The sequence below is a fragment of the Salvia hispanica genome, chromosome 6, assembly GCF_029641045.1.
Source record: "Salvia hispanica isolate PSC_SH4W2 chromosome 6, Shi_PSC_v1, whole genome shotgun sequence".
NCBI classification, from domain to species: Eukaryota; Viridiplantae; Streptophyta; class Magnoliopsida; order Lamiales; family Lamiaceae; genus Salvia; species Salvia hispanica.
In genome coordinates, this window is record NC_142697.1 from 46,025,055 (window position 1) to 46,048,273 (window position 23,219).

Below are 23,219 nucleotides of genomic sequence, written 5' to 3' on the forward strand. Positions count from 1 at the left end.
TTTTCATTTGATCTCAATTCCTATCCCATATATACTACTCCAATAGTATACATAACCATATATACACCCCATGCATGATTTATTAATATGACTTAAATCTCCCGCTATTTTTACATCAACTGAAAAATCGTTTCTACAATTGTAAACTACTCGTATAAAACTATTTTATTATATACGTATAATATATGTATAGTATGTGGGTATATAAACACATAATAGAGTGTAATCACGGTTCACGTGAATATGCATTAAAATTATGTAAACTCATACAATTAAAATTCTACAATTTATTAGTATTAGATTTAAATTAAAAATTCACAATCTTATTGTAATGAGCAATCTCAACTTCGGCGAGGGGGTGGTTAGAAGAATCCCCAATATCAAAAGGTTAAAGTTATACTTCCTCTATTCCATAATAATGGAGGCGTTTCTTTTCGGCATGGAAATTAAGAAAAATTGTGTTATGTGATTTATGTAAAAGGAGAATAAAGTGGAAAATGAAAAAGGTAGAGAGATGAAGAGAGAAAAAAGTAAAAGAGAATAAAGTAGATGTGTTGACTTTTACTGAAAAGGAAAATGACTCCATTACTATGGAACGTACCAAAATGACAAAATGACTCTATTACTATGGAACAGAGGGAGTATTATAATAAAACCTCACCGAGGGATGTGATTACTGTCTCAGCAATATTCAGTATCTTCACAAACTCGAAGTTCTTGGCCTTCGTTACTCAAATAATTTCTTCTTTTTCTTCCTAGCTTCATTTTTGCAAGTTTCGATCATTTTAAAACATCCTAACTTTTGATTTTTCGAAACTGTTGTTTGATTGGTTGTCAATAAACGTAGTTCAATATGATTAATCTTGTCTTATGGTAGAATCATATAAAGATTTCATCAATTCTACAAAATTAAATCTTAATAAGTTAATAGAAGGTAGACATGTTACTTGGTCTAAAATGTTAATGCTCTTTATTCTTTACTCTCATGTACAACTAAGGTGAGAAGGCCCACATCTTACTCTGCCTAGAATGTTAATCCTCTTTATTCTATACTTTCATTTCATGTATATCTAAGGTATATTTTTGTTCGAATTTTACGTTATATATAGTGGTTTAATCATGACTTGTTACACATTGCACTCCACATTTCCACTCAAATTTTCTTCTAATTACATATACACTGATTTTGCAGTGTTTCTGATTTTGCAGTATTTTGAGAGAATTCAAACTACTATATGTTTGTCTATACTTTAAAATTTTTTTCATTTCGTTTGGTAGTTAATGCATGCTTATATTTCTCTAAAGAATTTATATTAATATTTTGCTTGCTTATTTTCAGTTATTTTGTGACCTGTTCTTGCATTGCACCATAGACATTCAATCATGGAGAAGAAGGTCATTTACCGTTTTTACCATGAGCATCCTTTGATTCTCATTGAAAATGTGAGTAAAGACGAGACTCCAAATTGTTACGGGTGTGGTATTCCCGTGAATGATTTGGAGGTCGCGTATGCTTGCACGGTGCAAAATTGTCCGAATAGGATTATCCTGCACAAGAAATGTGGGGAGTTACCTAGCCAAATTTTGCACCCTAAACACCCTGACCATCCCCTTCACCTATTTGATTACCACCGTTCATTGGGCCTCTGGTGCGATATGTGTACGTCTGATCTTGGTAAGGTGCTAGGGTACCAGTGTTCGAGCTGTATGTTCGACTTCGACTTGAGATGCAAAAGAATAAGTATTGATGATATATTAGAGGGGGAGAGACAAATTGAACACCCAAGTCACCCTAATCACCCTTTGACACTAATGAGAAAGCCCTTATTTTCATTTTATTGTGATGGTTGTGGCGTTGATGATGTGGACATGGTTTACATATGCTCAACATGTGAATTTATGGTACACAAAGCTTGTGCATCGTTGCCCCTCCTTCTCCCCAACAATCTCCGATACCACCACCATCGTCTTTCTCTTGCCTTCGTTTTTCCAATGGAATATCGCAAATATATATTCAATTGTGATGTCTGTCTCAAAAGATTAGATAGAACAAGTTGGATGTATTTTTGTGGTGATTGCAGATTCTTTGCGCATATCAGGTGTGTTGCATCCACGACTACGGAGATAGCAGAGGAAGACTCAAATTTGTAAGATCTAACACTTAGCTCTTCATCTTGTTGTCTTGCGCTTATTTAGATAAAAAGAATGTCATACTAACCAATTTGTGTATGTTTGTATGTATGATATGATAGTGTTGTGATCCGTTGCTAACTTTTCTTAAATTGCTAACGTGTTTGACATTAATATTTAAATGTCAATACAAATATGTGTTGACATTTTAATATGATCGTGTTGACATTTTTAATACACTACGAGTTAGCAAGTTAGCAATTTAAGAAAAGTTAGCATTATAACGCATCCCTGATATGATATTGGTGATCATTTCAGAGGCGGAGATGATGATGGTTTCGATGTGGTTGAATTTCCGCTACGTGCACATGACATATCGAAGGAGTTAATCACACCTTTCGTGATGAGAGAAAAAGGTCTTGACAACATCCCGGATGTAACAAACATGCCAGCAACAGTGAAGATGCCGGAGACCACGGCAAGTTTTTCATTTTTATTCAACTATCACAAGCATCTATTGAGTTTGGTTTCTGAGTTGCCTCTTCCATTGGATGGGAGAGACGACGATGATGTTTTGAAGATATGCGATGTGTGTGTAACACCCATATCTTCTCCTCCCTACTACGCGTGTGCTGCTGCTGCTTGCATGTATTTTGTACACTCCATTTGCTACTTGTTACCCAAAACATTATCTTCGTCAGCAGCAGCAGCAGCAGCAGCACCGTCGTTGTCTCCTTACCTATATTGTAAATGCCCACAACCACATTATAAAACCCGTAGACTCACACTCTATACAAGCTCGGAATTAACGGATATGGACGTTTCGCTGTGCAAGTGTGAGATTTGTGGTTTACTCACAAACGGAATGATGTACGAGTGTGGCGGGTGCAAAAGTAAGATAGATGTCAAGTGTGCGTCTCTACCAACGAGTATCAAACACGCATCTCACCTGCGTCACAGGCGGCTAGTCTTGACTAGAACCCCGCCACGAGAAGAATCCAGCAAACTGAACTTTTGCCGTGGCTGCACATACTATTTCAACAACTCTGTAGCATACTGTTGCAGCCGCGATGACTGTGACTTTGCGTTGCACGTGGAATGTGCTATGCTGCCTGCGAGCATAACGAGGCGTGAGTGGGACGAACGCCATCCTCTGGTGTTGTCGTTCCATGCCTCCTTCGACCATCCCTCCGACTTCATTTGTGATTTTTGTGAGGAGGAATTGCATCCCAGGAGGTGGATGTATCACTGTCGCCAATGCAACGTTTCTTTCCACCTTTTGTGCCTCGACACTGCTTCCGGTGGGTATAGAAACATCAAATTTGGGCGCCGGTTTGTGTTGGACGGGCTTCACCGGAATCACCCTCTCACATTCAACTGGATCACTGTCAAGAGAAGATGTGATATTTGTCATAGGAATGTGTATAGCTACTGTGGGTTAGAATGTGCACCATGTTACTATGTTGTGTGCTTGGTTTGTGCTAGGACAGAGTTAGCTAAAATGATGTAACTAATATTCTTCATATCTTGTAGATTTCATTTGTGCATTTTGTGCAAAGATGGAGTTAGCTAAAATTTGTGTCTGCTTTGACATTATTACAAACTAAACATATGCTCTAGTCATTTATTTAGTTATAAAACAATAATTGCATATAAAGTATAATTAATGATTGGACAAAATAAAGTGTAAAAGGGAAAAATTTGAAATTGTGAGACTAAAGTAATAAAGACATGTAGAACCAAATCCATTCGTATCCCTGTTTTTAAGTACTCCCTCCGTTCCATAGTAATAGAGACGTTTTTTCATTTCCGTCCGTTCCATAGTAAGAGAGTCATTTCCCTTTTTAGTAAAAATCAACACATTTTTCCACACCTACTTTACTCTCTTACTTGTTTCTATCTTCGTCTCTCTACCTTTTTCATTTTCTACTTTATTCTCTCTTTACTTAACTCACCTAACACAATTTTTCTTAATCTCCATGTTGAAAAGTTTTGTCTCCATTACTATGGAATGGAGGGAGTATTAAATAATTTTGAAGAGAGCATAAATGTTTGTTCTTTGCTTTGATGCTCTTTATTTTTAACTTTCATCTATAACTAAGTTACAAGGCCTACAATCTACTAATTTATCAAGCCCATGACTTTTAAAATTAGCCCATTAAATCACAACTTTTGCTTTGTCGTGACTTTTATATTTTTCGTCATTATATTTTCGCATAACAAATTTTATCAATATTTTAATTGTATAAGACAATAGAGAAATTTGTAAAAATTATGATTTACTCCCTCTGTCCCGGATAATTCGGATCACTTTGAGCGAGCACGGGTTTTAAGAATTGTAATGAACAGTGGATTGAAAAAGTTAGTGAAATATGGGTCCTACTTTTATACATTAGTTTTATAATAAAATGTGAGTAGGAATGAGTTAGTAGAATATGAGGTCCACTAAGTGAAGTGGGACAAATTATGTGGGACGGTCCGAAATGGAAAATTGGGACGAATTATCTGGAACGGAGGGAGTAATTAGCTATTATTATCAAATATAAGATGGACTAGAAGTCAATTGATTTAAATAACAATTTTTCAAAATTTTGAACCCAAAACTGACTATCACTGCAGAACCAAAATACAGTATTATCGGTAGTAAAATCTTGAAAAATCACTGAAAAAAATGGAAATATCAGCAAAATCGGTATTTAAATTGGATTTGGAAGCTTCAATTTGTTTTAGGGAAATAGTTCCATTGTTTTTGGAATCGGAATTGGCGGCATCCCTAATTGCAGTTTGCAGGTAGCAAGCATATAGCATAAAAAGTCAAATTCATGAGCAAGTTGCAGATGAGGATACAATTATTCTCCCAACGTTTTCAGGCGATAAGGGAGCTGGCGAAGTTAATTTTTGTACAAACGCCGGAAATATTCTTGTTTGCAGTGCTGCTTACACTCATGCCCAAATCATGTTCGACGGAATGCTTGACAGAGACGATGTTGCTTACACAGTCTATGTGGAAACATAAAAAAAAATTCTGGAATCAGGTATGGCCTTGCTACTGAGTTAAAAAAGTGTTATGGTTAAGGTCTCAATTTTACTTTAACAAATTTGTGTCTGCTTGGAAATGATAATTTATGTATATGCTCGGCACACTTTGGCTACAGAACAATAATTACATATAAAATATTACTAATTATTGAAGGAAATAAAGCAAAAAGTAGAAAGAAGCTCAAATTGTGAGACTAAAGTTATAATAATATATTGAACCAAATCATTTAGTATCCTTTTTCTGCATATTAAACAAGTTTAAAGAGAACATAATGATTAGTTCTTTGCTTTGATGTAAAACTAAAGAATCTTTATTTGAATTATATACTATATGGCTAAAGATATCGAACCAAATCATTTTGTTTCCTTTTTCTACATATTAAACAAGTTTAAAGAGAACATAATGATTAGTTCTTTGCTTTGATGTAAAACTAAAGAATATTTGTTTGAAGTATATATACATAACGGTGTGATTCATGATTGTTACCTATCCAAAGTGTTTGCACAACTCTCACATTATCACATCTCTACATCGTTTTTGTTTGGTTTTTCTTTGAATGCATATGGCTCTTTCTTCACTAAAACTCTCATTGATTTCTTAGTGTTTTTTTTAGAATAAGCATTTCTTAGTTTGTGTGGTGTCTTTTTTTTTTATAGAATCTTAATTTGTGTTGTTTCAAATCCACTTTTGTACATAAACTCGCAAATCTCTTGTAGATTAGTTGTATGCATAAATTAGTCTTGCGACTTTGACATGCATTAATTTGTAGTGTTATCATTTTTCTAGTTTGGTGAACAATTTGTGGAAATATTGAATCATGGAGAAGAAGGTTATTAACCAATTCTACCATGAACATCCTTTGATTCGCATGGAAAATGTGAGTGACGAGGATAGTTCAAATTGTTATGGGTGTGACTATCCCGTAACTAATTTAGAGTCGGCATATGTTTGTAAACAACAAAAAAATTGTCGGAATAGGATTATTCTCCACAAGAAATGTGGAGAATTGCCTAGTCAAATTTTGCACCCTAAACACCCTCAACATCCCCTTCACCTAGTTGATTACCACGGGGAAAGTGACCTCGGGTGGTGCGATGTATGTTTGCATGATCTTAAACCCGTGCTTGGGTACCAATGTTCTAGCTGTGATTTCATTGTTGATATAAAGTGTGGAAGGATAAGCATAGATATGATACTAGAAGAGAACAGGCAAATAGAACACCCAAGTCACCCTGATCACCCTTTAACACTGATGAGAAAGCATTCATTTCCCTTTTGTTGTGATGGTTGTGGAGTTGAAGATGTAGACATGGCGTATATATGTAGCACGTGTGAGGTGTGGATTCACAAGAGTTGTGCATTGTTGCCCCTCATTCTCCCCTTAAATCGCCAATACCACCACCACCATCTTTCTCTTGCCTTCAGTTTTCCAGCGAAATATCGCGAATATATATCCCATTGTGATGTCTGTCTCAAAAGATTAGACAGAACAAGTTGGATGTATTTTTGTGGTATTTGCAGATTCTTTGCCCATATCAGATGTGTGGTCGCACCCACCACAGGAGACTCAAATTTGTAAGTCTGGCTTTGTTTAGTTGTTTGTAATTGTTTGATTTGTTACCATACAACACTTAAATTTCGTAAATCCTAAATACTTTTTTTTATATTTGACCATTGCAGACAGCATGATGAGGATGATGGTTCTGACGTGATTGAGTTCCCGCTACATGCACATGATATATCGAAGGAGTTAATCACACCTTTTGTAATGAGAGAAAAAGGTCTTAACAACATCAAGGGTGTAACAGACATGCCAGCAACGGTGAAGATGCCGGAGACCACTGCAAGTTTTTCATTTTTATTCAATTATCACAAGCATCCTTTGAGTTTGGTTTCAGAGTTGTACAATAAAGATGATGAAGTTGATCCCAACAATATGATGGATGAAAGAGATGATGATGAATATGATGAGTTGAAGGTATGTGATGTGTGTGTCACACCCATATTTTCTCCTCCATATTACGAGTGTGCTCCTTGCAAATATTTTGTGCACTCCATTTGCTACTTTCTTCCAAAATCATTATCTTCTTCTTCTCCTGTCCTGTATGGTGATTGCCCAAAATCACATGATAAAAACCACAAACTCACACTCTACTCAAGCTCATTATCCATAGATATGGATACAAGGCTTTGTAGGTGTGAGGCTTGTCATGTTCGCACAAACGGGATGGTGTACGAGTGTGAAGCGTGCGAGATGAAGATAGATGTCAAATGCGCTTCTCTACCAACAACTATCAGGCACGAATCTCACCCACATCGCACACCGCTAGTCTTGACTAGAATACCACCAGCAGGAGAAGAAGAAGCTTGCAAACCGAGACGTTGCTCTGGCTGCAGATATTTGATGCGCAACTGCGTTGCATATTGCTGCAGCAGCAATGATTGCGAATTTGTGTTGCACTTGAGATGTGCTATGCTGCCAGCGAGCATAACGATGCGTGAGTGGGACAAGGACCATTCATTGATGTTGTCATCTGATGCCTCTCTCGACCATCCCTCCGACTTTGTTTGTGACTTTTGTGAAGACGAATTGCATCCCAAACATTGGATGTATCATTGCCGCCAATGCGACGTTTCTTTCCACCTTTTTTGTCTAAAAGCTGCATCTGGCTGGTATCGAAACATCAAACTTGGGCGCCGATTTGTGTTGGACGGGATTCACCCAAATCATCCTCTCACGTTCAATCACATCACTATCAAGAGAAGATGTGACCTTTGTCCTGAGAATGTGTATGACTACTGTGGGCTAGAATGTGCATCATGTTACTATGTTGTGTGCCTACATTGTGCTAGGAGAGTGTTGTCAAAATGATGTAACAACATCTGACATTATCTACATCCTGTGATTGTTTGTACCACGTTGTTTATAACATTTTATATACCAGAATCAAGATCTCATTAGTATGGATTCAACAATTTCTTATTACATGTGTTCTTTTTTCATTAGAAATCGGTTAAAAGAAACGTTAGGAATCCCTCGAAAAACCTCTTCTCACTTCACTGAGCGGCCGTTGGTCATTGCCACAACGCTCTACGTACGCCTTTTCTCGTGGCAGAAAAATCACATCTTTCAATTGGTAAACACATTTTATGACCTTGCGACAGATTAAAAGTAGAGTTATAATAGTTACATAGTTTAATTTTGAATTAAATGTATGCTCGACTCATTTTAAGTAATGAAACAAGTATCACAAATGAAGTACAATGAGTAAAGTAAAATGTAGTAAGAAGTTAAAATTGTGGGACTTATATATAGAGGTCGACTGATTGATTGCAGAGTGAAAAGGTATACAATCAAATCAGTGTTGATACTATGTACTTACTTCCTATTGGAGGTTGAGAGCGTTGTTTTTCATTTAACATAGTGAAAAAATGATCAAGAGTTCTGACACGATTGCCATTTGTGTGACAGGTGACAGCTGAACAGTTATTGCAATCAAAACAAACTATCCCGCATTATTACCTGACTGTAGATACATGTGTTGACAAGCTTAGGGGGTGAGTGTGCATTCTTCTGCAAATGAGGATGGCCCATCAATTAGCTTTCCCAGCTAAACTCTTTGCAAAAAGCTTCGGGTGGGCAAATGATTTCCGTTAACGATTTTGTTATTAAGGTATGATAGGCCTTCTTCGAGGTAGTACTACCTGCTCATTTCCTCAAGTTCCTTCTCTTTGATGAAAAATTAGCTGTTTTTTTATACTCGTATTTATGTTCTATGTCTTGGATGATTCTATTTCTATCGCAAACCTAACTATATTGTGCTTGAAAAGATTTTCCCACCAACAATTCATTGAAGGCTTTTTTTGAGTGTAGGCTGCTGCGTTGGCCCTTAAAAAAGTTCCTCGGTGCAACAGTTCATGGACCGATGATTGTATTCGCCAGTAAGTATACTTGGTAAAGAAGGTTGTAGTTTAACCTTAACGCATGCCTTACTTACGACTTCTCGTGTGCCCACAGGTTCAACAATGTGAATATCAGTGTTGCTGTGCAAACAGAAAATGGATTATGTGTGCCTATAATTAAGGTAAGCCATCTTCGGGGTTGAATGCTTATCATGTAAAGTCAGATCTGACAGTTGTTTGTCAAGATAGATGTCAAGCTCTAATTCAATAGATCAAGGGTCTGGCATACTCATACACTGATACACACGAAAGTATACGTTTCATAATCTATACTATTATAGATAAGTTAGTCACTTGTACTTTAAAAAGTTTGTGTCTGCTTTGATATTGCTACAAATTAAACATATAATCTAGTCATTTAATTAGTTATAAAACAATAATTGCATATAAAGTGTAGTATAATTAATGATTGGACAAAATAAAGTAAAAGGGGAAAATTTTAAATTGTGAGACTAATGGAATGTTAAATAATTTTGAAGAGAGCATAAATGTTTGTTCTTAGCTTTGATGCTCTTTATTTTTAACTTTAAATTAGAGCACCAGCAATTTGTAGCAAGAAAAAGAACAAGATAAAGAACTCCTATAAACGGAAGTCACAAATATATGTTAATAGATAGACCGTAAAGAAAATTATGATAAATAAAAAGTGGAGAGAGAGTACAAAAACCAAGTAAAGAAAACAAGAGAATAAACTCTAACAAGAAGTGTTGAATCTATAATAAAAGATTTAGATATATAAAAATACAAGATGTAATAAACACTCCCAGCAAGTAGATAACGTCAGATGCTGTCCGATTAAGTTGCAAATTACATCATTTTAGCTATCTCTGTCGTAGCACAATATACGCACACAACATAGTAACATGATGCACATTCTAACCCACAGTAGTCATACAGAACCACATGACAAAGGTCGCATCTTCTCTTGATAGTGATGTGATTGAATGTGAGAGGGTGATTCGGGTGAATACCGTCCAACAAAAATCGGCGCCCATATTTGATGTTTCGATACCAGCCAGATGCAGCTTTCAGACAATACAGGTGGAAAGAAAGGTCGCATTGGCGACAGTGATACATCCACCACTTGGGATGCAATCCCTCTTCACAAAAATCACAAATAAAATCGGAGGGATGGTCGAGAGAGGCATCAGATGACAACATCAAAGAATGGTGCTTGTCCCACTCACGCATCGTTATGCTCGCCGGTAGCATAGCACATCTCAAGTCCAACGCAAAGTTGCAGTCATTGCTGCTGCAGCAATATGCAATACAGTTGGCCATATAATATCTGCAGGCATGGCAACGTCTCCGTTTGCCAGCTTCTTCTTCTCCTGCTGGTATTCTAGTCAAGACTAGTGGTGTGCGATGTGGGTGAGATGTGTGTCTGATAGTCGTCGGTAGAGAAGCACACTTGACATCTATCTTCATCTCGCACCCTTCACACTCGTACACCATCCCGTTTGTGAGAATACCACAGGCCTCACACCTACAAAGCCTTGTATCCATATCTATGGATAATGAGCTTGAGTAGAGTGTGAGTTTGTGGTTTTTATCATGCGTTTTTGGGCAATCACCATACAGGACAGGGGAAGAAGAAGAAGATAATGTTTTTGGAAGCAAGGAGCAAATGGAGTGCACAAAATATTTGCAAGGAACACACTCGTAATACGGAGGAGAAAGTATGGGTGTGACACACACATCACATACCTTCAACTCATCATATTCATCATCATCATCTCTCTCATCCATCATATTGTTGTGATCAACTTCATCATCTTTATTGGACAACTCTGAAACCAAACTCAACGGATGCTTGTGATAATTGAATAAAAATGAAAAACTTGAGGTGGTCTCCGGCATCTTCACTATTGCTGGCATGTCTGTTACATCCAGGATGTTGTTAAGACCTTTTTCTCTCATCACGAAAGGTGTGATTAGCTCCTTCGATATGTCATGTGCATGTAGTGGGAATTCAATCACATTCAAACCATCATCATCCTCATCATCTCGTCTGGAATGATCATAAATAAAAAAATTATTAAGTATTTATGAATCATAAGTGTTGTGTATGGCAACAAATTAAACAACTACAAACAACAAGTAATGCTATTATACAAAGGCAAACTTACAAATTTGAGTCTCCTGTGGTGGATGCAACAACGCATCTGATATGGGCAAAGAATCTGCAAATACCACAAAAATACATCCAACTTGTTGTATCTAATCTTTTGAGACAGACGTCACAATAGAATATATATTTGCGATACTTTGATGGAAAACTGAAGGAAAGAGAAAGAGGATGGTGGTGGTATTGGCGATTTAAGGGGAGAATGAGTGGCAACAACGCACAACTCTTGTGAATCCACACCTCACATGTGCTACATATATACGCCATGTCCACATCTTCGACACCACAACCATCACAACAAAATAGAAGTGGAGGCTTTCGCATCAGTGTTAAAGGGTGATCAGAGTGACTTGGGTGTTCTATTTGCCTGTTCTCTTCTAGTATCATATCGATACTTATCCTTTCGCATTTTATCTCAACATCGAAATCACAGCTAGAACATTGGTACCCAAGCACGGGTTTAAGATCACGCAAACATACATTGCACCACCCGGGGTCACTGTCCCCGTGGTAATCAAATAGGTGAAGGGGATGTTGAGGGTGTTTAGGGTGCAAAACTTGAATAGGTAATTCTCCACATTTCTTGTGGAGGATAATCCTATTCTGACAAGTTTTTTGTTGCGTGCAAACATATGCTGACTCTAAATTAGTTACAGGATCACCACACCCATAACAATTTGGACTATCCTCGTCACTCACATTTTCCATGAGAATCAAAGGATGTTCATGGTAGAATTGGTTAATAACCTTCTTCTCCATGATTCAATATTTCCACTAATTGTTCACAAAACTAGAAAATAATAACGCGAAAAATTAATGCGTGTAAAAGTCGCAAGACTAATTTATGAATACAAAGAGATTTGCAAAGTATTTTGAGTTTATGTACGAGAAAGTGGATTTGAAACAACACAAATTAAGATTCTATAAGAAAAAAGACACCACACAAACTAAGAAATGCTTATTCTAAAAAAAACACTAAGAAATTAGTGAGAGTTTTAGTGAAGATAGAGCCATATGCATACAAAGAAAAAACAAATAAAAAGGATGTGGAGATGTGATAATGTGAGAGTTGTGCAAACACTTTGGATAGGTAACAATCATGAATCTCACCGTTATGTATATATACTTCAAATAAATGCTCTAGTTTTACACCAAAGCACAGAACTAATCATCATGTTCTCTTTAAAATTGTTTAATATGTAGAAAAAGGAAACAAAATGATTTGGTTCGATATCTTTAGCCATATATACAATTCCAAAAAATATTCTTTAGTTTTACATCAAAGCAAAGAACTAATCATTATGTTCTATTTAAACTTGTTTAATATGTAGAAAAAGGAAACTAAATGATTTAGTTCGATATATTATTACAACTTTAGTCTCACAATTTGAACTTCTACCTTTTGCTTTATTTCTTTCAATCATGATCATTATATTTTATTTGTAATTATTGTTCTGTAGCCAAAGTGTGTCGAGCATATATAGAAATTATCATTTCAAAGCAGACACAAATTTGTTAAAGTAAACAATTGAAGTAAACCCAACAATCCCATGACCTAACCCGAATGCCATACGAAATTTGTAGTGCGGAAAAACTCCATATGCCCCTTCAAGGATGACCACAAAATCAGAATGAATTATCAAAGCAATGGGAACAGCAAAAAGCTACACGACAAAGCAAGTTCCCATTCCAGGCATGAGTGCCATAGTAGCCATCGTGGTTAGACCATCTCCAACAATACACTAAAACTCATTTTTGGTATAGATAATTTCTCCACTCATACACCAAACTCAAACCCATTTTTGGGTTTTTCAATGGAATAACACCAAATATGGTGTTTACTCCAAAATTTTGTTAGACAAAATACTCAAAAATGGTGTAAACTTAAATTTGGTGTAAATGATTAGAATAAAACTACTTTTTGGTGTGCCGTATACTCAAAAATGGGTTTGAGTTTGGCGTAAATGGTTGGAGATGACCTTAGGGTTTTTTAAAATATCTTTGTAACTTTCCCACTAAATATGATACTAAATGATCTCAATAACTTAATTTTGATTTCCACATTTACACCTTCATCGTAAAACCTCCCACTCCTCCACGTAGGCTTTCATAGTTCACACGGTTTTAGCTACTCTTTAATTATATATTTTTAATTTAATATAATTTTTTAAATTAAATAGTAATTTTGTAAATTTCTCCAAAACTCCCCTTTTATATATTGTATAGATGTATAACTAAGTAAGAAGGCCTACAATCTACTTTGTCAAGCCCATAACTTTAAAAATTAGTCAATTAATTCACAATTTTTGCCTTGTTGTGACTTCTAAATTTTTATCATTATATTTTCACCAATTACATAGTATGAGACAATGCAATATTTTATCCTGAAGTTAATTAAAAATTATAATTTAAATAACAAAATTTTAATCATATAAGACAATAGAGAAATTTGTAAAAATTATGATTTAATTAGCTATATTTATAAAATATAAAATTGACTAGGATCCAATTGATTTAAATAACAATTTTTTACATTATTGAACCCAATACTGACTGTCACTGCTGAACCAAAAACCAACATATAGTATTATCGGTAGTTTGAAGTAAAATGTTTAAAAATCACTGAAAAAATGGAAATATCAGCAAAATCGGTATTTAAATTGGAATTAGAACCGTCAATTTGTTTTATGGAAATAGTTCCATTATTTTTGGAATCAATTGCCGCCAATTAAAAAAATGCTCGACGAAATGCTTGAGAGAAACGACGTTGCTTACACAGTCTATGTGGAAACATTAAAAAAAATCTGTGTCTGCTTTTACAAATTTGTGTCTGCTTTGAATTGATAATTGGTGTATATGCTCGACACACTTTGGCTAAAGAACAATAGTTACAAATAAAATATAATGATTGAAGGAAATAAAGCAAAAGGTAGAAGTTCAAATTGTGAGACTAAAGTTGTATTAATATATCGAACCAAATCGTTTAGTATCCCTTTTCTACATATTAAACAATTTTATAAAGAACATGATGATTAGTTCTTTGCTTTGATGTAAAACTAAAGAATATTTGTTTGAAGTATATATTCGTAACGGTGTGATTCATGATTGTTACCTATCCAAAGTGTTTGCACAACTCTCACATTATCACATCTCTACATCCTTTTTGTTTGGTTTTTCTTTGAATGCATATTGCTCTTTCTTCACTAAACTCTCATGAATTTCTTAGGGTCTTTTTAGAATATGCATTAATATTCTTAGTTTGGGTGGTGTCTTTTTTTATAGAATCTTAGTTTGTGTTGTTTCAAATCCACTTTCTCGTACATAAACTCAAAATACTCTGCAAATCTCTTGTCGAGCATGGATTGATGGTTGTAGATTAATTCTATGCATAAATTAGTATATCGACTTTTAAATGCATTAATATTTCGCGTTTATCATTTTTCTAGTTTTGTGAGCAATTTGTGGAAATATTGAATCATGGAGAAGAAGGTTATTAACCAATTCTACCATGAACATCCTTTGATTCTCATGGAAAATGTGAGTGACGAGGATAGTTCAAATTGTTATGGGTGTGGCTATCTTGTAACTAATTTAGAGTCAGCCTATGTTTGCACGCAACAAAAAAATTGTCAGAATAGGATTATCCTCCACAAGAAATGTGGAGAATTACCTATTCAAGTTTTGCATCCTAAACACCCTCAACATCCCCTTCACCTAGTTGATTACCACGGGAAGAGTGACTTCGGGTGGTGCAATGTATGTTTGCATGATCTTAAACCCTTGCTTGGGTACCAATGTTCTAGCTGTGATTTCGATGTTGATATAAAATGTGGAAGGATAAGTATAGATGTGGTACTAGAAGAGAACAGGCAAATAGAACACCCAAGTCACCCTGATCACCCTTTAACACTGATGAGAAAGCATTCGTTTCCATTTTGTTGTGATGGTTGTGGCGTTGAGGATGTGGACATGGCGTATATATGTAGCATATGTGAGGTGTGGATTCACAAGAGTTGTGCATCATTGCCCCTCATTCTCCCCTTTAATCGCCAATACCACCACCATCCTGTTTCTCTTGCCTTCAGTTTTCCATCAAAGTATTACGAATATATATCCGAATGTGATGTCTGTCTCAAAAGATTAGATCAAACAAGTTGGGTGTATTTTTGTGGTATTTGCAGATTCTTTGCCCATATCAGATGTGTTGTTGCATCCACCACAGGAGACTCAAATTTGTAAGTTTGCCTTTGTTTAATAGCATTACTTGTTATTTTTAGTTGTTTAATTTGTTCCCATACACAACACTTATTATTCGTAAATACTTTAAACAAAATTTATTTATGATCATTCCAGACGACATGATGAGGATGATGATGGTTCCAATGTGATTGAATTCCCGCTACATGCCCATGACATATTGAAGGAGTTAATCACACCTTTCGTGATGAGAGAAAAAGGTCTTAACAACATCCCGGATGTAGCAGACATGCCAGCAGAAGTGTATATGCCACAAACCACCGCAAGTTTTTCGTTTCTGTTCAACTATCACAACCATCCTTTGCGTTTGGTTTCGGAATTGTCCAAGAAAGACGATGAAGTTGATCGCAACAAAATGATGGATGAGAGAGATGAAGATGATGAATATGATGAGTTGAAGGTATGTGATGTGTGTGTCACACCCATACTTTCTCCTCCATATTACGAGTGTGCTCCTTGCAAATATTTTGTGCACTCCATTTGCTCCTTGCTTCCAAAAACGTTATCTTCTTCTTCTCCTGTCCTGTATGGTGAGTGCCCAAAAACGCATGATAAAAACCACAAACTCACACTCTACTCAAGCTCATTATCCATAGATATGGATGCAAGGCTTTGTAAGTGTGAGGCTTGTGGTATTCTCACAAACGGGATGGTGTACAAGTGCGAAGGGTGTGAGATGAAGATAGATGTCAAGTGCGCTTCTCTACCGACAACTATCAGACACGCATCTCACCCACATCGCACACCACTAGTCTTGACTAGAATACCACCAGCCGGAGAAGAAGAATCTGGCAAACCGAGACGTTGCCATGCCTGCAGATATTATATGGCCAACTGTATTGCATATTGCTGCAGCAGCAATGACTGCAACTTTGCGTTGGACTTGGAATGTGCTATGCTGCCGGCGAGCATAACGATGCGTGAGTGGGACAAGCACCATTCATTGATGTTGTCATTTGATGCCTCTCTCGACCATCCCTCCGACTTTGTTTGTGACTTTTGTGAAGAGGAATTGCATCCCAAACATTGGATGTATCACTGTCGCCAATGCGACCTTTCTTTCCACCTGTATTGTCTAAAAGCTGCCTCTAGTGGGTATCGAAACATCAAATTTGGGCGCCGATTTGTGTTGGACGGTATTCACCCGAATCACCCTCTCACATTCAATCACATCACTATCAAGAGAAGATGCAACCTTTGTCATGTGGTTCTATATGACTACTGTGGGTTAGAATGTGCATCATGTTACTATGTTGTGTGCCTATATTGTGCTAGGAAAGAGTTAGCTAAAATGATGTAATTTGCAACTTAATCGGACAACATCTATTTGCTGAGAGTGTTTATATATCAGAATCGAGATCTAAATCTTGTTAGAGCGTGTTTTCGTGTTTTCTTTCCTTAGCTTGTATACTCTCTCCACTAATAAAATAAAGTTGAGATTATTTTTTTTTTTTTTTCATAAAAACAAATAGCTCAACTAACTTAGAAAATCAGAAGGGTAGTGATTAATAATGTACATAAATTGATTTTTAAATATTAATTAATTTAAAGTAAATTGTGGGACTAAAGTTGAAAAGATATATAGAACCAAATAAATCCGTATCCTTTTTCTACATACTAAAGCAGAACATAAAAATTTATTCTTTGCTTTGATTTATAACTAAGGTATATTTATTTGAAGTATCTTGTCTGGAATGTTAATGCTCTTTATTCTTTACTTTGATGTATATCTATGATTTGAAGGCCCACATAATACTTTGTCTAGATTTCATTTGTGAATTTTGTGAGGAGCAATGTTAAAAAGAATACCACCCAAATTAGTCTATATATGTGTTGGTATTTTGGTTTTCAGTTGTAATAATCGGAAATTTTAGTTAGTACAATTGTGCTCGCTAAATTCAGACATTATACTACATATATACACCTGAATATATTATCTTGATTTTTTTTTTGGTGGTGTTCTTTCATTCAAAATAAAAAACAACTGTGCATTTCTATTCATTTACAATATTTTTCTTAGCATTAACAAATTAATAAACACACAAACTTAACGTAGTTCAAACGTAGATTTCATCTTTACCTTTAATTTCTAGTATTAAATCCCAAACAAATTGTTATATAGTAATTGGTAAAGTGTGAAAAAAAATGGACTCACCTTATTAGAGAGAAAAAAATTACCAAAAATAGATAAAGACTAATTTTAATAAACGATCTACATTATTACTAAACCCTAGAGTTGCACTCGCGCAAAAGTTGATCGGCCTGAAAGTCGATGTAATTGTCGTACACAACGCAAGCGTCGTGTGCAGCTGCTTCGTCTGCGAATTTTTGGATGCATTTATCATAATCAAGAGACTTATAAATGTTGCAGCAAGCATTGGATACGTTCCTCTCCTTCAAGTAGCAAAAATAATTCTAAACCGAATTGAAGCAATTTCGAATTGTCTTAACTTTTGATAGCATGGATCACTATATGGTTGCGCCGATATTGCCATTGTTGCTCCACCGATTACTAGGAAAATAGTCACCATCATCATCCTATTCGATGTAGATATACTCATCGTGGTTTTATTATTTTTGTGTATAGAAATATTTTGAAAAATGGGGTTGTGAGTCTTGTTAAATTATACAAAGAATTTAGAGGGTGTTACTATTCAATTTAATGTATCAATTGAAACATAAGTAGACTGGGCAATCTGATAAACTGGGCAACTTGGCAGAGAAATTAACATTTGGCGAAAATAAGAACATTTCGGAAATGAAAAGAGAGCAGAAACTTGAATGAGTTTTACTAAGTTCAGAAGCAAAGAGATTAAGTTAGAAGGCTAAGGAAAATAAACTACTAAATGTTAACTCCTAAGAAAGCTACTCCCTCCGTCCCGTTTAAGATGACACGTTTTCCTTTTTAGTTTGTCCCAACTAAGATGGCACATTTCCTTTTTTGGTAACTTTCTCTCTCCAATTAATACACTCAACCACTTTTTCTCACTCCTATTAAAATATCCATCTATCTTCATCTCTTGACTTAATACCTACACCCACCTTCTCTCTCTCTAATTAAATACTTTAACCAATAACTCTAAAAATCCTGTGCCGGCTAAGCAATGTGTCATCTTAGCCGAGACGGAGGGAGTATAAACTAGGAAAGTGACCCTTAAAAGTGGCTAGATTAATTAACTCTTAAAAGGTAAACTAAATCACATGTAAATGGAGGTGGAGTGCAGAACTTAACTAAGCTAAATGGCTGCCAAAAGTGAAAAGCTAAGTGATGGAAAAGGTGTACATCTTGTCTCCTAACTCCTATTGTCCAAGGTGTAAAACCAATGGATAAAAGCCTATAACTAATGGAGAGTACATGGCTGCTACATAATTAAAAATGCTAGACAAACACAAGATCAACAATTAAACTGCCTAAACATGCATTGAAAACACCAAACTAAAAGCTGAAACATAAAGACTCATTGAAGAAGATAAAGAAAGCTTAAGAACACTTAAACATGGTGGAAGAACACTCAAGAACCGAACTCATCAATCTCATGCAAAATCATAAGAAAATGCTTGAGAAACTGATTTTGAAAGCTTGAAAGGATTTTTAACTAAACAAGAACATAAGCAACACTAGAACTAAACAACAAGCTAAAACCAGAAATAAACAAAAGCTAAACTTTAAAGCACATTAAATACACAAACAGTTAGAGAAATTACTACTTGAAATAAGTTTTTAAAACAAGTCCAACAACAACAACTAAGAGTGAGAAAGGTTCAAAAGTACTACAAAGTTAAGAACAAGCAAACTAGAGAAAGCAAACACTACTACTAAATTACTACTACTTCAACCCACGGTGAACAATAATCTTGGTAGTCTTGAAGTTGAAATCTCTTTCTTAAGGAAGAGAGAAAAGTTTCCTAGAGAGAGAGAGTAACTAAACTAAACTAAAGCTAGAGTGATAAAGTACTAAGTTGGTTCTCTTGGTAGTTGGTCCCAAGCTAAATTAAGTATTTTTTTACATATCTCCCATTTAACAAAAGATATTTCTCTTTTCTCATGCCTTAGACGGAGGTGGACACGTGTTGCAAAAGGAAGGAGGTGGACACGTGTTGCAAAAGGAAGCAGTCTTGTAATTGTGCTCAAGTGGCTTCATGCAGTTTTCCGTCGGGTCCAGCTTGGCCAAGCTGACAACTTGGGCAGTTTGCCATTTTTCTGATTTTCTTCAAATTCTTGCACTTTTTGCCTCCTTTTTGCATCACTCCACTATAAATGCTTTTCTACAATACCTCCGATCCATAAGCTTAATTCCCTACAAAAATAGCATCTTCTTATGCAAATATTCAACTAATAAGTGCAAAAAGTGATCTAATCCGAGTGACGAAAACTAGCCTATCAAAAAGCAAATCAAGTTGGATGTTTTACCAATTATCAACTGTTTATCAGCGGTTGTACAAGTGCTCAAATTGTCCAAACACATATCCACCCATCTTTTCCAATGAGGAGACGATTTAGGCACCAAATTGAATGGAAGCTAAAAAATTTCAAAATAAAATATTTAAGTAAAACTAATTAGAACTCTACAATTCAATAGGCCAAATATAATTTAGGCCTAATTGTGCATCTCTGTTGAATTTCAATCATTTTACTGTCGCAGCTAATTTGTCAAATCCAACAATTGGACTATTCATAATTAATACTACTACATTTCCAAAGAGACACTACAAAGTATTTTTGTAAAAATATAAAGTTTTTATTTCATAATTGATGAAACTAGAGAAAGTATAAGAAATAGTAGCGAAAGCAATAGTAGTAAATTGTGAGGTCTACTTCCTAAAATTTAAAAAAGTTTCATTTTTACTTTATATCTTTAAAGGACAGATCTACTAGTAGGGGAGTGATCAATTGTTAACTCATCATTTAATTGTTAACTACAACTAATTTAAGGCCATAGGATTTTAGAAAACGTGTGGTCTACAATTTGTCACGTGTCATTTTTATTTTTATTAATAAAATAAAAAAAAAAGATAAAAAAAAAAAAACTCCAAATTAGGGTTTTGGATGAAAATGTGAAGATAGTGTTTCGAAAATATCAACACAATGCTTTGAGAATGTCACCACAATGCTTTAAGAATGTTAACCCATTTTCTATATTGACATTCTATATTGACATATTTTATATAACATGTTGACATTTCTGCTTGTACGAAAAAATTAAAAAATTTCAATTTTTTTTTTTAAATTCTGACGTCGGAACATATGCATGTATGATATCGTTGGAATCCTTATGAAATTATCTTTAATTTGATACTCCCTCTGTCCTATGAAAAATATAATGTTTTCCTTTTTGGATTGTCCCACTAAAAATGAAACATTTCCTAAAATAGAAACATCACTCTCTCTATTTTTCTCTCTCTCTTACTTTACTCTCTCTTCATTAACTCACAAAATAACACTTGCATAAAATCTTGTGCCGGAAACCAAATGTTTCATATTTATTGGGACGGAGGAAGTATATGTTATATGAATTTAAAGTTTTGGGATTTATTTTAAAAGTTAGTTATAACTAAACATAGGCCTGTCAAATCGGGTATCCGCGGATACCCGATCCGAAAATTTCGGGTATCCGATCCCGAATTTTCCAAAATCTAGTATCCGATACCCGATCCGATTTTGATTTCGGATACCCGAATACCCGACTCGGGTATCCAGTCCCGAATAATCGGGTATCCAGTCCCAATTTCAATTCAATTTTGAGGAGATCTGGGCAGTTGAGGGCGGCGGCGCTGGGAGAGGAGAGCTCGTTGCGGCTGGCGCTGGGAGAGATGAGGTCGGTGCTGGGAGATGAGACGACGCCGGCGTTGGAAGAGGAGACGGCGCCAGCGGTGGGCGGCGAGGGAGGGAGGCGCAGGCGAGAGATTAAGAGAGGGGAGGGAGGCAGATCTGCTGTGCAAGTCTGTAAACTTACAGGCTTAAACTTTAAAAATTACTTGAACTTTAAAAATTAGACTTAATATATTAGCAATTAGAAATTACTATTGGTATTTCATGGGTTTGTAAATAAGTAAGAATGCAAATTAGAATTTAACACACTATTTATTAATTGTAAAAATAAAATCGGATAATTCGGGTATACCCGATCGGGTATCGGGTAACCCGATATCCGAAAATCCAAAATTCTCAATACCCGATCCCGATCCGAAACCCGAAAAATCGGGTTTTGGGTACCCAATTACCCGACTTTTTCGGGTTCGGATATCGGGTATCTAATACCCGATATCCATTTTGACAGGCCTAACTAAACATGTAGTTAATTGACATTAATACCCCTATTGATATTTTTTGGAATTAATCCTGTGGCCTTATTTGATGTTTTTCGTTGATCGTACTGATATTTAGGGATTAATAATCTAAACCCTTAATTTAAATATCTAATGGCTATTATTTAGTTGTAGTTAACAATTAAGTTATGAGTTAGCAATATAACACTCCCCCTACTAGTAATTACAAGTGAGTAGGGATGTCAATCGGGCCAGCCCACCGGGTTTCGGGCCAACCCTATTCGGGTTGCGGGTCAATCGGGTGCGGGCTAATCGGGCTGTGATTTGCTTCGGGTTATAAAAGTTCAACCCTAACCCTAGAAGCTCGGGTTTCGGGCTAGCCCAACGGGCTAATCGGGTTGCTATCGATAAAATTAACATACGATCAATCCAATAAATAATGGTGAAAATTAGTTATATTTATAAATTGTAAAATATTTATTTATGATATATTTGAGATATATGCTTAAATTCAAACATAAACACCATCATATACTAATATTTGAGATTTATGCAAAATAAAACATAAACATCAAGAAATTTTAAAGTATGTTTTAGAAATTTAAATATATTTTTTTAGTGAATTTGAAGTTTCTAATTTATATATCTATTATTATGTTAATAAAAATTTAATATATAATATTTAAAGTCATTTTTTAGTAGTTTATATCATAAAATAACCAATGAAGTGTTGAATTAGAGTTAAACAAATAGAATAATAGAAATTTTATCGGGTTTTCGGGCCAGCCCATCGGGTTTTCGGGTCTGGCCCTAACGGGTTGCGGACTTGTCGGGCTGTAATTTTATCGGGTTAGAAATTTTCAGCTCTAACCCTATAAATTTGGCGGGCTATTCGGGCTGGCCCACGGGTTGCGGGCTACATTGACATCCCTACAAGTGAGTGAGATGGATAGATGTAAGAAAATTATACAATGAGTTAGATGAATATAAAATAAAGTAAAACGATAATAAATAGTCTAATAGGGGAAAAATAAAGTTGGGATTTAATGTTTTTGTTTTTTCCATAAAACAAATAGCTCAGCTAATGTAGAAAATCCAAAGGGTATTAGTAAATGTACACATAAATTGAACATATATAACTTTTAAGATATTTTATATTGGAAATGAATTTATAAATATAAAGTAATTTATAAATATGCTTACTATATTGCGACAATTTATGAAATTAGAAATATCTACAAATTTAAATAATTTTCAAAACTTAAAAGACTTAATCAATTTGCTTATATGGCGATATATTTTCTTTATTCTGGAGTGGTATTGATTTATTTATGTATTATTAATTCCCAGTCAAACCACCGTAATTCGCCCCCTTCAACCTCGAAAAACCTCTTCTCCCGCCACTGAGCTGCCGTGATTCACCGTCGGCGATTG

The 23,219-nt window shown here is 35.4% G+C and overlaps 4 protein-coding genes across 6 annotated transcripts; 3 read left to right on the forward strand and 1 right to left on the reverse strand.

The window, feature by feature from the left end:
- The first annotated feature begins 1,222 nt into the window (after window positions 1-1,222).
- On the forward strand, window positions 1,223-3,689 carry LOC125208118 (uncharacterized). The gene is made up of 2 exons (XM_048107676.2): window positions 1,223-2,147; window positions 2,449-3,689. Exons 1-2 carry the CDS (start codon window positions 1,384-1,386, stop codon window positions 3,638-3,640), a joined length of 1,956 nt encoding a protein of 651 aa, XP_047963633.2. The 5' UTR covers window positions 1,223-1,383; the 3' UTR covers window positions 3,641-3,689.
- A 1,904-nt stretch (window positions 3,690-5,593) lies between these two features.
- On the forward strand, window positions 5,594-8,120 carry LOC148923966 (uncharacterized). Its single transcript, XM_089060566.1, has 2 exons — window positions 5,594-6,745; window positions 6,851-8,120. Exons 1-2 carry the CDS (start codon window positions 5,988-5,990, stop codon window positions 8,040-8,042), a joined length of 1,950 nt encoding a protein of 649 aa, XP_088916692.1. The 5' UTR covers window positions 5,594-5,987; the 3' UTR covers window positions 8,043-8,120.
- Window positions 8,121-9,842: 1,722 nt separating this feature from the next.
- LOC148923967 (uncharacterized) lies at window positions 9,843-12,359 on the reverse strand. 2 transcript variants are annotated; one of them, XM_089060619.1, is made up of 3 exons: window positions 11,502-11,695; window positions 11,263-11,316; window positions 9,843-11,144 (listed from the first exon to the last, which is right to left on the reverse strand). In XM_089060619.1, exons 1-3 carry the CDS (start codon window positions 11,552-11,554, stop codon window positions 9,941-9,943), a joined length of 1,311 nt encoding a protein of 436 aa, XP_088916745.1. In that variant the 5' UTR covers window positions 11,555-11,695; the 3' UTR covers window positions 9,843-9,940. The 2 variants fall into 2 exon arrangements, with proteins under 2 accessions (XP_088916745.1, XP_088916744.1); XM_089060618.1 differs by having other exon boundaries at window positions 11,263-12,359.
- A 2,005-nt stretch (window positions 12,360-14,364) lies between these two features.
- Window positions 14,365-16,960, forward strand: LOC148923968 (uncharacterized). Of its 2 annotated transcripts, XM_089060546.1 has the most exons (3): window positions 14,365-15,496; window positions 15,615-16,438; window positions 16,526-16,960. In XM_089060546.1, exons 1-3 carry the CDS (start codon window positions 14,739-14,741, stop codon window positions 16,816-16,818), a joined length of 1,875 nt encoding a protein of 624 aa, XP_088916672.1. In that variant the 5' UTR covers window positions 14,365-14,738; the 3' UTR covers window positions 16,819-16,960. The 2 variants fall into 2 exon arrangements, with proteins under 2 accessions (XP_088916672.1, XP_088916671.1); XM_089060545.1 differs by having other exon boundaries at window positions 14,367-15,496; window positions 15,615-16,960.
- Window positions 16,961-23,219: the final 6,259 nt, after the last annotated feature.

Excerpts from the sequence above, each read along its gene's own strand:
- LOC125208118 (XM_048107676.2), top strand. The coding sequence starts at position 1,384 with ATGGAGAAGAAGGTCATTTACCGTTTTTACCATGAGCATCCTTTGATT. Across the intron at positions 2,148-2,448 it reads GCAGAGGAAGACTCAAATTT|AGGCGGAGATGATGATGGTT; the intron begins GTAAGATCTAAC and ends TGATCATTTCAG.
- LOC148923966 (XM_089060566.1), top strand. The coding sequence starts at position 5,988 with ATGGAGAAGAAGGTTATTAACCAATTCTACCATGAACATCCTTTGATT. Across the intron at positions 6,746-6,850 it reads ACCACAGGAGACTCAAATTT|ACAGCATGATGAGGATGATG; the intron begins GTAAGTCTGGCT and ends TGACCATTGCAG.
- LOC148923967 (XM_089060618.1), bottom strand. The coding sequence starts at position 12,020 with ATGGAGAAGAAGGTTATTAACCAATTCTACCATGAACATCCTTTGATT. Across the intron at positions 11,145-11,262 it reads ACCACAGGAGACTCAAATTT|ACGAGATGATGAGGATGATG; the intron begins GTAAGTTTGCCT and ends TGATCATTCCAG.
- LOC148923968 (XM_089060545.1), top strand. The coding sequence starts at position 14,739 with ATGGAGAAGAAGGTTATTAACCAATTCTACCATGAACATCCTTTGATT. Across the intron at positions 15,497-15,614 it reads ACCACAGGAGACTCAAATTT|ACGACATGATGAGGATGATG; the intron begins GTAAGTTTGCCT and ends TGATCATTCCAG.